We start from the raw sequence: 14,431 nt of genomic DNA on the forward strand, positions 1-14,431 counted from the left end.
AAGTAAAATTTTTGTGTGTTTAAGATCTTTGGGGTTGTTGTTTGAGTGATGGGTTGATTGTGTCAGCTAGGTTTGGGTTGTTTTCTTATTTTAATAGAGAGAGTTTTAGTAAACATGGACATGTCTAGAATTGGGCCCTTTAAAATTGTAACAGTGCACTTAGAGAAAACCTGTCAGGTGATTATGTTTTGTGTTTTGATGAGCTAATAATCAGTTCCGGTCTAAAAGGATTGCGGCGTGTCAATCCACACTAAAATGATAGACAAGTGTTTTTCATTTGAGTGAATGTGTGTGAGTGAGTGGGTGACTGGACTGTGACTGGACTGACAAATGGACCAACGTTACCGTGAATGAAGGGGAACAAACAATTGACTAAGTTGGGGAGAGAAAGGGGATGCTTTGCTTTGTTTTGCTTTTGCCATGAGCAGGAGGAGTGGGAGACTTAATTTTGGGTTGCTGGTGTTCGCTTTAAGTAAATTCTGTGTTATTGATGGGGTTTAGATTATGGTAGTAAATTATATTGTTGGGAAAATGCCAAATGCAAAAGGGGAGAAACTTTTTGATATAATTCATGTTACCACTAACAAAAGAGGCCGCTGTACAAATGAATTAAATTTTATATAGGAAAATAATTACAACCAAAGTAATATTTATGAGTCACATAGGAGATCGCTAGACTCTTCATATAAAATACAGTTATAGAATAACAAACGCTTGTCGAAGTGACCAAGGTTTTTTCCTTTACAACAGGAGCAAAGTAAGGAAAGCATATATTTTGGTTAAGTCTGATAAAGTATAATTAGGATGTACCGTTACATTAAGAGGAGCAAAATGAAATTAGAATATGCTGTATCAAGAACATGTTATATTTGACACATGAGGTGTGTCAAGAAGGGGGATTTGGGGTGTAATTTGAAATAAGGGGCTTTATGATCATGGTAGGACCTGGTGGGAGTTTGTTTTGGTTATGATAAAATTTACGCATAAGTAATTGCTTCTATGCTTAAACTTAATTGATTAAAAATGTTTGTTTTCTGTTTGATGTTTTAGTAGAATAAGCGGTCATAATGATTTTCTTGAGATCTATTGTGAAAGGTGACACAAAGGTCAATGTAAAAACAAACAGCTTGTAGACATACATAACATGAAGGTTCATTTGTAGGTGAGTTAAGACACAGTTTGCTTGGAAACTTTTGCACTTGCAACAGTTTTTTAATGCACGCATACGGACATAAATATTACGTAGATTGATTTGTGGGGTAGAGGTGAAAAACATTTTGCTTTGTTTTTGCTTAGCAAGCAGTGATGGTGTGATAGATAAGCAGGCCCTGAGTACAGGACGTGCTTGAGATGATCAGATAAGAGAAGAAGAGAGTTTCTTAAAAGGGTGTCAAAGGTTGTTAAAAGTGTAGCTTACCCAAATGAATAAAATTGAAGATTATATATGTATAAATGATAGACCCTAGAACATGATAGGTTGTTGTGGAGATCAAGGAAATATTTTACTGATACTATTCATAACCATCATGATTACAATTGCATTAACCATGATTTCACCAAAGCATTTATTGAAGCTGTTGGCATTACGTTAAAACTTGTATTACAGGTGTTATCATAATCACATATTAACCTTTTTGTTTATATCCTTTTTATTAAGCTTTGAGTAGTGGCATTTATTCAACATATTATACATATAGTTTCAGTTAGACTGTTACATATATGAGTTGGCTTCTGTCTGGTGAGAGGTCATAAGTTTAGTTGGCGAGGTGAGACAGAGTGCATCTGAGGTCGAGACACACACACACACACACACACACACACACACATAGTCGGTAGACTCATTTCTAGGTATGAGTTCAAACATATTTTGCTTGTAACTGCATTTTGTGCTTGCATAAGTGACAGTTGTTCTAGGACGTGCGTCTGCTGTTCCAGACATAAGCGAAAGGGGGAATTTCAATAGGAAGCACCTGGCGTGGAGACGGAGAAAATGATCTTTTTAAATGTCGCCTTCCACTTTCTTCCTGTCCTTACCTATACTGTGGGGCCTCTCTTGTGCGTGCAACCTCGAACTCTTCTGTGAGACCACTGAAGGGTAACTGCAAGATGTTGCTTGCCCCATACAAGGCACTACTGGTGAGGCTGAGGGGAAGACCCAGCCACTTATGAAGAAAACCACTGATCTTCCTTTCAAGGGATTCCACAGTAGGTATTGGAACTGTGTCTTCCGGCACCCCCGTGTGCGGCAGCCTGTTACAGCAGCTCTGCTCATTCTGAGTTTCTTTCTTTCTTATCTTTTTCTTCTCGTAATTTTTTATAACTAAACGATTAGTAATTAGACTCTGCAACCATGTTCTACCGTTTTGTGCTAGTTCTGGTCGTTTTCTTAGTTTTTTTCTACTTTTTTCACCTGTGTCTGGGGACCCAGAGCAGGGATCCTTTGTTTACGGTAAGGATCAGCTGTTAGCGCCAAGCGTCCCCGCAGCTGTACTGCCGGGCGGACAGACCCGACATTCCCAGCGAGCTGAGGAGGAAAAGACGGGGTGTCGTGCTGGAAGGAGCGCCGAGAAGGAGACGTTATCGACCATCTCTTCCTTCTGTAATTATTGGAAATGTAAGATCTTTGCCCAATAAGATGGATGAGCTCACGCCGCTAACCTGGTCACAGAGGAGTACCGGCAATGTAGCATCATGATGCTAACGGAGTCGTGGCTAACACCGCTAACTCCGGACACGAGCGTGACACTACCGGGATTCCAGCTGCTGCGAGCGGACAGGACGAGAGACAGCGGTAAGAGGAAAGGAGGGGACTGGCAGTGTTTGTGAATGACAGATGGTGTAACCCCGGCACATCACTGTAAAAGAACAACTCTGCAGCAGAGACATTGAGCTGTTAGCCGTTAGCATGCGTCCGCACTACCTGCCCCGGAATTCTCGCATGTTATCGCAATAAAGCGTATGTCCCCCCTCGCCAACGCGGATGCAGCCTGTGACTCTCTCCACTCTGTGGTCAGCAGACTGCAAACACAATCTCCAAGAGCCCTTCTCATAATATCAGGGGACTTCAATCATGCCTCACTGGACTCCACACTGCCCACCTTCACCCAGTATGTGACCTGCCCAACCAGAGACAATAAAACACTGGACTTACTGTATGCCAATGCAGAAGAGGCATACAGTTCATCACCTCTCCCTCCCTGGGCAGATCTGATCATAACCTGGTGCACCTTGTCCCTGTGTATGAGCCCTTAGTGCGCAGGGAGCCACCAGCCACCCGCACAGTGCAGAGATGGTCGGAGGAGAGCGAGGAGGCTCTTAAGGATTGTTTTGAGTCGACTGTGTGGGAGGTGATCTGTGACGACCACGGAGAGGACATCGACAGCCTTACTACATGCATTACTGACTATATTAATTTCTGTGTGGATAACACCGCACCTACCAGGACTGTACGGTGTTTCTCCAACAACAAACCCTGGATTACCCCAGAAATTAAAGCTTTCCTCAAGCAGAAGAGGAGGGCCTTCAAATCCAAAGACAAAGAGGAGTTGAAAAGGGTGCAGAGAGAGCTGAGGGGACTGATAAGGAATGGGAAGGACAGCTACAGGCAAAAGATGGAGAACCAGCTTCAGCAAAATAACGTTGGTGAAGTCTGGAGAGGCCTCAGAACCATCTCAGGCCACAAACATCAGAACTCTCTGCCTGGGAGGGATGTGAGGTGGGCAAATGAACTGAATCATTTCTTCAACAGATTTGATTCAGCCATGAGGCAGTCTCCAACATCGGCTGCAGACTCACCCACCCCCACTGCTGCTGTTCCACCTCTGACACTTCACACCTCCTCTATTCACCCTGCTCACCCCTCCCCACCCCCAACAACAGCATCCAATACACACTCAACACAAGGCTCCAGCCTGTCTCTCTCAACCACCCAGGTTAGGAGGGAACTGAGGAGGATTAAAGCCAAGAAGGCAGCGGGTCCAGATGGCATCAGCTCGAGGGTCGTCAGGTCCTGCACGGACCAACTGTGTGGGGTGATGGAGCACCTCTTCAACCTAAGCCTGAGGCTGGGACGAGTCCCACAGCTCTGGAAAACCTCCTGTGTTGTACCAGTGCCAAAGACTTCACGCCCCAAGGACCTCAACAGCTACAGGCCGGTGGCTCTGACATCCCACCTGATGAAGACCCTGGAGCGGTTGGTCCTGGCTCAGCTTCGGCACCTGGTGAGCTCATCACTGGACCCACTTCAGTTTGCCTACCAGCCTGGCATTGGGGCGGATGATGCCGTAATTCACCTCCTACATCGTTCCCTCGCTCACCTGGAGACCGCTGGGAGCACTGTGAGAATCATGTTCTTTGATTTCTCCAGTGCCTTCAACACCATTCTTCCCTCGGTTCTGAAGGACAAGCTGGAGAACGCTGGAGTGGACCATCACCTCACTACCTGGATTTTGGACTACCTCACCGACCGACCACAGTATGTGAGGACTCAGGGCTGTGTGTCGGACAGGGTCGTCTGCAGTATGGGGGCCCCACAGGGAACGGTTCTGGCTCCGTTCCTCTTCACCATCTACACTGCAGACTTCTCCCACAACTCCACCCAGTGCTTCCTGCAGAAGTTCTCTGATGACTCTGCAATAGTCGGCCTCATCACTGATGGGGACGACAAGGAGTACAGAGGACTGACTCAAGACTTTGTGGACTGGTGCCAGCTGAACTACCTCCAGATCAATGCCAGTAAAACCAAGGAGCTGGTGGTAGACTTCCGCAGGCACAAACATCCTCCACTGCAACCACTGAACATCCAAGGTATGGACATTGAGGCTGTGGACAGCTACAGGTACCTTGGTGTTCATCTGAACAACAAACTGGACTGGACTCATAATTCAGACGCCCTCTACAGGAAAGGGCAGAGCAGGCTGTACCTGCTGCGGAGACTCAGGTCGTTTGGAGTGGAGGGCCCACTCCTGAAGACCTTCTATGACTCTGTGGTGGCCTCAGCCATCTTTTATGGTGTGGTCTGCTGGGCGGCAACATCTCTGCTGGGGACAGGAAGAGACTGAACAGGCTGATCCGAAGGGCCAGCTCTGTTCTAGGATGCCCTCTGGACCCAGTGGAGGTGGTGAGTGACAGGAGAATGGTGGCTAAGCTGTCATCCCTGTTGGACAACATCTCCCACCCCATGCATGAGACTGTGACAGCACTGAGCAGCTCCTTCAGTGGCAGGCTGCGGCACCACGGTGTGGGACGGAGAGATTTCGCAGGTCTTTCCTCCCCACTGCTGTCAGACTCCACAATAATGACTTTAACTGATCAAACACACACATCCACAAATGTGCAATAACACTAATGTGCAATAATCTTTTCTGGCATCGATGCCAGAAAATAATCTTTTCTGGCATCGTTGTATTTTTACTCAATTGTATATAGCATTTGTACTCTATTTTTATCTCATTGTATATTTTATTCTATTTTATTCTACTGTATATAGTATTTTATTTTATTCTATTCTGTACAGTTGTGTACTGTATTTATTCTTATTTTATTTTATTCTAATTTTTGCTTCATAACTTTTGCACTGTCCACTTCCTGCTGTGACAAAACAAATTTCCCACGTGTGGGACTAATAAAGGTTATCTTATCTTATCTTATCTTATCTTATCTTATCTTAGACAAGCAGAGGCCACAGGATTCGGGGGAGGATGGAATACAGGTCGATCCGGGCATTAAATCTTCCAGGCAGGCCGGACTTATCCACCTTAGTGAGCCATGCTCCCAGCTCCTCATTTGCCTTCTAGATGGCAGCAGAGCACTGAAAAAGGCCTTTTTGAATAATTCTGAAATGTACATTATTTTTCAGTTTTGGGTAACCTTACCTTTATTTTTAATTTCTGGCAGTTCACCAGTTACCTTTGCACAATTTCAAGCTGTTCATTTGACTTGAAAGACTTGAATTACAATAAACTGGAAAAATTAGGGTGTTCTAAAACTTTTGACTGGTAGTGTAGTTCTAAGTGATAGACGAAAGAATAAGGATAATTAATGTGCACTGATTTATTTCTCAAGAATTAGTAAAGAATGAAAAAGGCAACTATGGACTTAATACATCATTTTTATCAAGTGTTTGCAAGCGGTCCTGCAAAGGTTAAACTGTTGTCAGCGTTGTGTTTATGAAATGTTTTTCTGTACACTTAGTTGCCAAAAATATCAAATTAAAAAAATGTAAACAACAAACTTGGATACTTTGTGTAGCTTTCACATCCAAATGCCTACTGGTAAAATGTTAAGTTTGAACCAGATTAACATACTAACCAAAATTACAAAATATATGTTTGTTTGGGTATTTTTTAACTATCAAACAAAGACAGGCTTTTTACCCTGTTTCCTCTTGTTTTGCTTCATCCTTATACAAAGCACTTAGATATGGGTGTAAACTCATATCATGCATTTTCTTCTGTAGAATACAAATGTCGTCAGCTGACACATATAAGTAAAGGGTCCAAAATGTCTGCAAAATGTCATCACACTCATTACTGACACTTTGCTGCATCTCATATGAGCTTGTTCCCTCAGGTATGACCGAAATGCTGAAATAACAAGGTCCTATTGCACACTTAGATCATATATAAATGACACAGATGCACATATGCACATAAGACACAGGCACACAATTTTTACCTGGACTTTGTCATGCAGCTCCTGAATACTGCTGTCTTTGCGTGTCACAGAGAATTCAGGGCTCTGCAGAATGGCTTCACCACGGGTCATATAGCTGTGGACTTCAGTGAAATCCACATCAAATCTGGCAATAGATGCAGACAAACACAAATGTGTTTTGTATTATAAGCCATCACACTGTGTGCACATAAGATAATGTGGTGGTGAAGTTCTATTAACACTACATTTACAAGACTGCATACAAGATGTCACATAGCAGCATGTAATCATATAGGACCTCATTTCAGCTTCACACTCAAACAGTTATTTATTAAATACCATAGAGGGAGTTTACTATTATCCTGTAATATTTTAAATTTGGTGGAGATTATGAAATACCATTCAATTATGGAATGTTGTTATTTGCAGATGTCTTCTGTGAATAAAAACCTTTGTCAGCAACATAAATTTCATTGTCCTGAAAGGAGGCCTTGGAAATAAGAACTGCCAACACATTGGAATTGATGTGCCCAGTGGAAAAACAATTCAGAACTGTAACATGTAAAATTTCTGGCTGACTGACAGCTGCCAGCTCCAATTACAATCCCACTGCAATGACCATGCAAGCCACACAAATGCCTGTGCTGAAAAGCTGAGAATTAAAGTGTGGACACTTTAAAGTGTGGACACTTTAATTCTCAGAATTAAAGTGTGGACACTTTAATTCTCAGTATGCACAAAAAAGAAGAAAAAATGATCGATTACATTTTGTTAATAATTGTCAGACTGTGTAAAATGTAAACAAAATAGATTATGTGGATTTGCAAAAAAAACATTACTACAACATTATGACCTCCTCTGCTACTGGACTGTCTCCATTTGTATCACCCCTCGGTTATCAACCTCCTCTTTTTTCAGTCCATTGAAGGTGAGCTCTTGGTCCCGTGATCACAGGAGGTATGTGTTCTTCATAAGTTCTTCACCTTGCTAAGAACACCTCTGCCAGGTCGGGCTAGGTAGCAACAGCTAGATAGCTCTGTTGTCTACTAGCTTAAAGTTGGTGTTAGCTGGTGCATAGGCTGCCCACGGAGCACTATATTCGAGTCTTCTTGTGCAGTGTTTTTGCTTTGCATTTTGATATGAATACCAAATCAAAGCAAGCAAAGCAGAACTCTTCTGTTTTGCCCTGTCCTCAGGGGTTTGGTTTCTCTTTGCACAACAAGGACCAGCACGCTACGTGCCCCGCCTGCCTGGGATCCAAAGTAATGTTCACCTCACTGTGCTCATGCATTGTAGCTGAGAATTACTCAGTGCTGTAGAAAACCCTTAAATTTTATTTTAACTTACATTTAACAAAATGCCTCAAAAATGACCAAAAATGTTCACTGTTAAACTACCACTACAAAACTTCTAAAGCTGCTTGCTTTTCTACTTACTACAAGGTTCAGGAGTATTTTCAGAAACTTCTACTTCACTGTTGGCAAAAGTTCAGTTTAAAGCTGCTTACTATTATAACCACCAAACCTAGATACTATGAGTATTCGCAATACTTCAGCACCTACCTGCTGAGATAAGAGAGTAAAAAGGGATGCATGTATCTGAACATTTAATAAAAGTTAGAAGGTATAATAAAATGAATAATGCTCCAAAGCTCACGTTTTCAAGTGTAGGAACATAAACACACCTTTTCCTGAGCTCAGAATCCACAACTACTTGTCTCTTCTTCTGTGGAGGTGGTGACTCTCGGGTCTGGCGGACAGCTGACATCTTCTCTCTTGTTGTCACTTTGGTTACAGTCGCAGTTACTGAGTGGGTTAGCTCGGAATGCTGTGCTGCACTGACAGCTGCCGAGAGCTGAATGTTAAGGGGAGATAATACACTCAGGCAAACTGTGTTTAACATCAGGAGCTGAATTATACAGATGACAAATCATCATTCTTGACAGGATATAACTGATGGTTGGACATCATCTATCATACAAGGTCATGAGTACAGTGTTTTGCGGTATAAGTGTGGGTTCCAACAAGAGCTCTAGACTGAGTGTGTGTGTGTAGGTGAGTGCATACTCAGACAGCTTTGGAGGCAGTTAAGCAGCAATTTAGAATATGACTTTAGAATAAACTGTAATGACAATGTGAGAAGAAGCATATGTAGAGTGTATGTATGTGTATGTAGAGGTCAATCTGCTGGTTATCTCTTTCAATGGAAAAATAAATAAAATAAGAAAGAGAGGGAGAAATATCTATGCAACCAGATTGAGCACTAACGCAGAATTAATGTGTGCATTTAAAGTTATGTGTACATACAAGCAGTCCTCAACAAAACATTGTGTATAGCATTAAGTGGTTTTCAGTTGGCATTTTCTTAATCTTAACAAATCTCGTGCAGATGAGAAAACCAAAGTTCTATGATTATGAGGCCACATGAATTTATTTAATTTATTAAACAGTCAAATCTGTTTAAAATGTTTTATGTTTTATTAGCTTATTTTTCTCTTTCATTGTACTGATGTTAGCACATGTATTCAGTGCATTGATGGAGTTAGGGTATGTGAACCATGATTTCTTTTTTTTTTTTAAAGTGAAGCAACCAGTATCTTTTCATTTCAGACATGCATGCAAACAGGCAAAGCTCCGTTGCCTGTTTGCATGCATCTTTTACATTACTGCCATCTTTTGATCACAGTTGGTTATTGTTACTGAAAGCTCTGCTTGTTTTGTACTCACAGTAAACTGCAGTTGCATTGTAGATAAACCTGTCTTTCACAGTAAATTAATGGGAAACCATCATGTGAGACAAGCTGCCACTGGCACTGCTTTTACTGCTGCTTACAATCTCCGCTTTGCGTGGAAATACAGCTACCATTAGCAAGTAAACTAGATTCAGCGATCCTCACAACAGATGAGTTTCTCTTTTAGAGAGAAGAGTCTTTCTCATGGCAACAATTAAACATGTTATACTTGTTCACTCCTGTTCTCATTGGACTGTCTTGAACTTTAATATCTAACTTGCTAACTGAAGCCTAGAGAGTCTAAGATGTAGCTTTTGAGTTTTTTGCAGTTACTCTGACCATTGCACTGTCTGAACTTGGGGAGAATTTGCTGAGTCGGCTGATGTCATTCCTTCTTGGCATAGTGTTAACACATACCTGAATGCTCCAGACTGACAAACTACCTAAACATTTACTTTTATAGAAGTGGCCTCACTGGCTGATATTCAGTTAACCAAGTGCATTTGTATAGTAGTTACTGGCTGTTATTTACTCTCTTAATCCCTATTGGAAGGAATACAGTGCACTCTGTTTTTCCATATTGGCATAGTTTTTGTTAAATAAATACTGACACAATGTAAAAAATGTGCCATGATGTTCACATACAGTAAAAGACAACTCAGCACTCATTGTACCTGGGTGATACTCATCTCTAGGATCTGGACTAGTTGGCCCTGGCGCTGGGCAAAGCTATCCAGTCTGGCCTCTAGTTTGTTGGCCACCTCTTTGTTCTTCACACTGGACACCAGATCCTGGCTCATTGAGCATAATTTGTCCATGGTGGGACGCTTCACATCAAGGTCTGCCTTCACAGTCTTACGGAACAGACACATACACACAACAAAAGTTGCAGAGATCTAAGCCTACCTGGCATGTCACTCATGTAACTGGTGCAGATTTTTTTTTACGTAGGAACATTTTCTGTTCTTTACAAAAAGGTACAGCAGCTCCGGTATAGGCATACTCACAGTAAGATGGTGCAAACAGGCCACCATCTCTGTCTGGTCCTTCAGGTTGGTTGTCTTAATGGACCCAACCATCTCCTCCTTCTGAGTTAACCAGGAGTCAAATAAACACTGTAAGAAAACAAGAAGACAGAAAAGAGTTTGACAAGAAAGGAGTAGACAAAACGTGTAGAAATGGAAAGATAAATGAAATTCAATTTAATTCAATTTTATTTCTATAGTACCAAATCACAAGAACAGTCACCTCAAGGGTGACTGTATATGAATAGTGTAAGGTAGACCCCACAATAATACAGAGAAAACTCCAACAATCAGACAATCCCCTATGAGCAAGCGCTTTGTGAGAATGGGAGGGAAATACTCCCTTTTAACAGGAAGAAACCTCTCACAGAACCAAGATCAGGAGGGGTAAATAAAGGGACATATAGGAAACACTAAAATAAAAGAAGAAGAAACCAGTGGAAAGTAAGGAGACTGACAGAAAACAAAATAACGAGTTAAAGATGGGGAAACTGAATAAGGAAATAGGCGGGAAAAAGAAGGAGGGAAGTTAGATACCAAAAAACGATGAAATGGGCAGACAGGTGAGAAAAATTGAAAAGAAGATAACACTGGTAGGGTAAGATGGCAGGTGAGGAAGATGAAAAAGGAAAACAAAAGAAAAGGGTAGAGGAAGGAAAAGTTATTAATTGACATAAAAAGACAAAAGAAAACGATCAAAAGATAAGTGGACTAGTAGAGTAGGAGCTAAGAAAAGCAGAAAAAAAGTGGAGAACAAGGTTGCAGTCAAAGAGTTTGCTTTGTTAAGAAAGGTTCTTAACTGGATGAACTTACGAAGCCATTGTGAAAGCCATGACAAGGAAGTGGAAGCTGTGTGTTGGTGTAACATAAATACAAGTAAATTCAATTGAACTTAATCCTTGTGTTGTCCTTGGGACATTTTTGTCCCCAAAAGAAATCTTTTGCTATCAAAAATGTGTTTTTTATTCATCAAGTGGTCTGAAAATAACAGAAGTTATTCAGTACTATGCTATGCATGATTGGAATAAGTTTTCAGTAATTTGATGTATTTATGGTTTTTTTATTGGATTTTATAACACCTGTTGTCCTCCGGGACAAAAACGTCCCCAAAGTACAAAGTGTTGCAAAGGGCCATATTTTCACCATACTGTTTTCAAACATCTTTGATCTTGAATCACTGATGTGTGGGGTCAAGCAAAGGTCATAACCACAACAATAACAACAACAAAAACAACAACAACAGGCAGCGCAATGAGGAGGCAGGTGCTCTACATTCAAATCAATTTTATTTATACAGCACCAAATCACAACAACAGTCGCATCAAGGTGCTTCATATTGTAAGGTAGACCCTACAATAATACATACACAGAAAGTATGCTCACAAGCTTCCATTGCACTGGAGGCTTGTGAGCTAATTTTTTTTACCATGTTGTGGAAAGGAATGACCAGTAGAACAATGCATAAATTGTCCTCTAGTATAATGAGGAGGAAGAATCAATGTTCAGGAAGATCCAGGATTAGAAGATCACGAAAATATTGCCAATATTTACACCACATGCTACCCTTTCTCTGAAAAAGCACATCACCCACCTGCAGAAGTGGAAGAAGGCTATGAAGTGAAGGAATCTGAACTATGTTCAAGTAGGTTCTCAGGCATCCAGGACATGGTAGTCTAAGGAGCTTGGAAAGAAAGTGACTGGGCTTCTTGAAGTTTCTTAAATTTTCAGATTGTGAAACTGTAATAGAAGATGTGTCATAGGACTACACGATGCATGACTCTCTCGTGCATCACAGAGAAAGACAATCTATCACGGTCCAAGCACATATGCCAGGTCCCATACTCCTTCAGTTGCTTTTCTACTCGAGTACTGAAAGCATTATACACCATGCATTCTGCTTGTATTATGCTTTTTAACTTTCACATACCAATGGATGCACTAGAGACCAAGTTGGGGTAACTTGCCCAAGGGCACCTTGGTAAGAACTCCAGACTAGAGCACACAGAGATTGAACCAACAACCATCCAATTAGTAGATGACCTGCTCTACAGCCAACTCAATGACAAACAAGGAGGGACGAGAGAGGAAGAAAAATGGATCGAATGCAGCTGTAGGCATATGTGGGTATGTTGATGCTTACTGCCGTGCATCCAGTAAAGTCGCTACGGCCAGTTTATGACATCCTGAGTCTGGTAGGGAACTTTTCATGCTACCATGACTGACACAAGATTAATCATAGAATTGCAAAAATGATATAATTTCATGATAAAGACACAATAGATGATGATGTTGAATTCATGACACAATTATTGAGGTGTACGGATTCTCCTGCTGTGATGTAAGATCCTGGTACTGATGTGACTGTGTATGAGTGCCTAGTCCCCTTCAGAGGACTCTGTCCATTGCAACAGAACATCCCAAATAAACTGGGGAACTATGAGATAAAAACATGGGCAGTATGTGATGCCAGGTACAGCTGTACATGGAACATGCTAGTGTACGATGGCAAACTATCTGGCCTGCAGTCAGGGCACGCAAGTTGTCCCTAACATTGCAGAAGGTTTCCAAAAGAAAAAAATCACCTGTAACAACTTGTTTACTGTATATGACCCTTGCCTGCAACTGCAGAAAAAGAAAGCTGTCCATGGTGGGACCAGTACAGAGGAATAAACAAGCTTCTTCCTGCACTTGTGTCAAATATGGACACACCTTTGTTCTCATGAAAGTTTGCCTTCACTCAGACCCATGCCCTGGTGTCCTACCATTCCAAAATATAGAAAAATGTCATGTAATGAGTTGGAATAAAGATGAATAAAACCTTGAAACACAGAGATCGATGATATTTTATACTTATGGCTTTATAAATAGTCAAACCAGACGGGGTCATTTTTGAGCCCAAAGGACAACAGATGTGATTATTTGCTGCCAGTAAAAAACTAGAAGTAGTTTAAAAACAGCTTCCTAAATTAACTTTGACATGTCTTATATAATTTGTTAAACCAACCAACTCTGGTTGTGAAAGTATAATCACAATAACTGATGATTTAATTTATTTTTTTGCCCCAAAACAAAGAAAGATTGTATGGATAACAAGAAGTATGCACTTGGAGTCTTTCTAGATCTAAAAAAAGCATTTGATACTGTTGACCACAAAATTCTAATAATCAAACTGGAAAGATATGGGTTTAGGGGTGTGGTATTGGACTGGATAAAAAGCTATGTGATGAATCGACAGCAATATGTACAAATAAATGAGTTTAAATCTAAATTGATGGATAGTGAATGTGGAGTACCTCAAGGATCAGTATTGGGTCCGAAAATGTTTATTATGTATATAAATGATATTTGTAAGGTATCGAAGATACTAAAGTTTGTAATTTTGCAGATGATACCAATATACTTTGTTCAGGTGTGGAATTTCAACAGGTTTTGGAGGTGATCACACAGGAGTTAAAGATATTAAAGAAGTGGTTTGATAGAAACAAATTGTCCTTAAATTTAAATAAAACAAAATTTATGTTATTCAGAAACTATAAGAAAAACATTAACATTGAAATTTGTGTTGATAATGTATATCTAGAAAGGGTTAATACCATAAAATTTCTTGGTGTGATCATTGATCATAAGGCCTGTTGGAAATCACACATCACTTATGTGAGGGGAAAGTTAGCACGGGGCATTGCTGTCTTGGGGAAATTTCTGGATAGGAAAACATTGTATATGTTATATTGTACTTTATTATTACCATACATGAGTTATTGTGTAGAGGTTTGGGGAAATACATATAAAAATAATATTCAGACTATAATCATAATGCAGAAAAGGGCCATTAGACTAATAAATCAGGAGGGGTATAGGGCTCACACAAACGCACTCTTTATTAAGACGCAAGCTATAAAATTCCAGGATCTGGTGAAGTTTAAAACAGTGCAAATAATATATAAGGCAAGGAAAGGGATGCTCCCAATCGAAATAAGTAAATGGTTCTTAGAAAGAGAAGGGAGGTATAATTTTAGAGGGA

The 14,431-nt window shown here is 40.8% G+C and overlaps 1 protein-coding gene across 1 annotated transcript in view; it reads right to left on the reverse strand.

Moving 5' to 3' along the window:
• The window catches only part of LOC116316656 (dystrophin-like), a 233,304-nt gene that overhangs the window by 118,501 nt on the left and 100,372 nt on the right, over positions 1-14,431 (reverse strand). Inside the window, exons 17-20 of the mRNA XM_039607248.1 lie at positions 10,393-10,500; positions 10,060-10,239; positions 8,339-8,508; positions 6,676-6,799 (exon numbers count right to left, since the gene is read on the reverse strand). Coding sequence (XP_039463182.1) covers positions 6,676-6,799; positions 8,339-8,508; positions 10,060-10,239; positions 10,393-10,500 — 582 coding nt within the window. The remainder of the gene's footprint in view (positions 1-6,675; positions 6,800-8,338; positions 8,509-10,059; positions 10,240-10,392; positions 10,501-14,431) is intronic.

Source organism: Oreochromis aureus, linkage group 23 (assembly GCF_013358895.1).
Source record: "Oreochromis aureus strain Israel breed Guangdong linkage group 23, ZZ_aureus, whole genome shotgun sequence".
Classification (NCBI taxonomy): domain Eukaryota; kingdom Metazoa; phylum Chordata; class Actinopteri; order Cichliformes; family Cichlidae; genus Oreochromis; species Oreochromis aureus.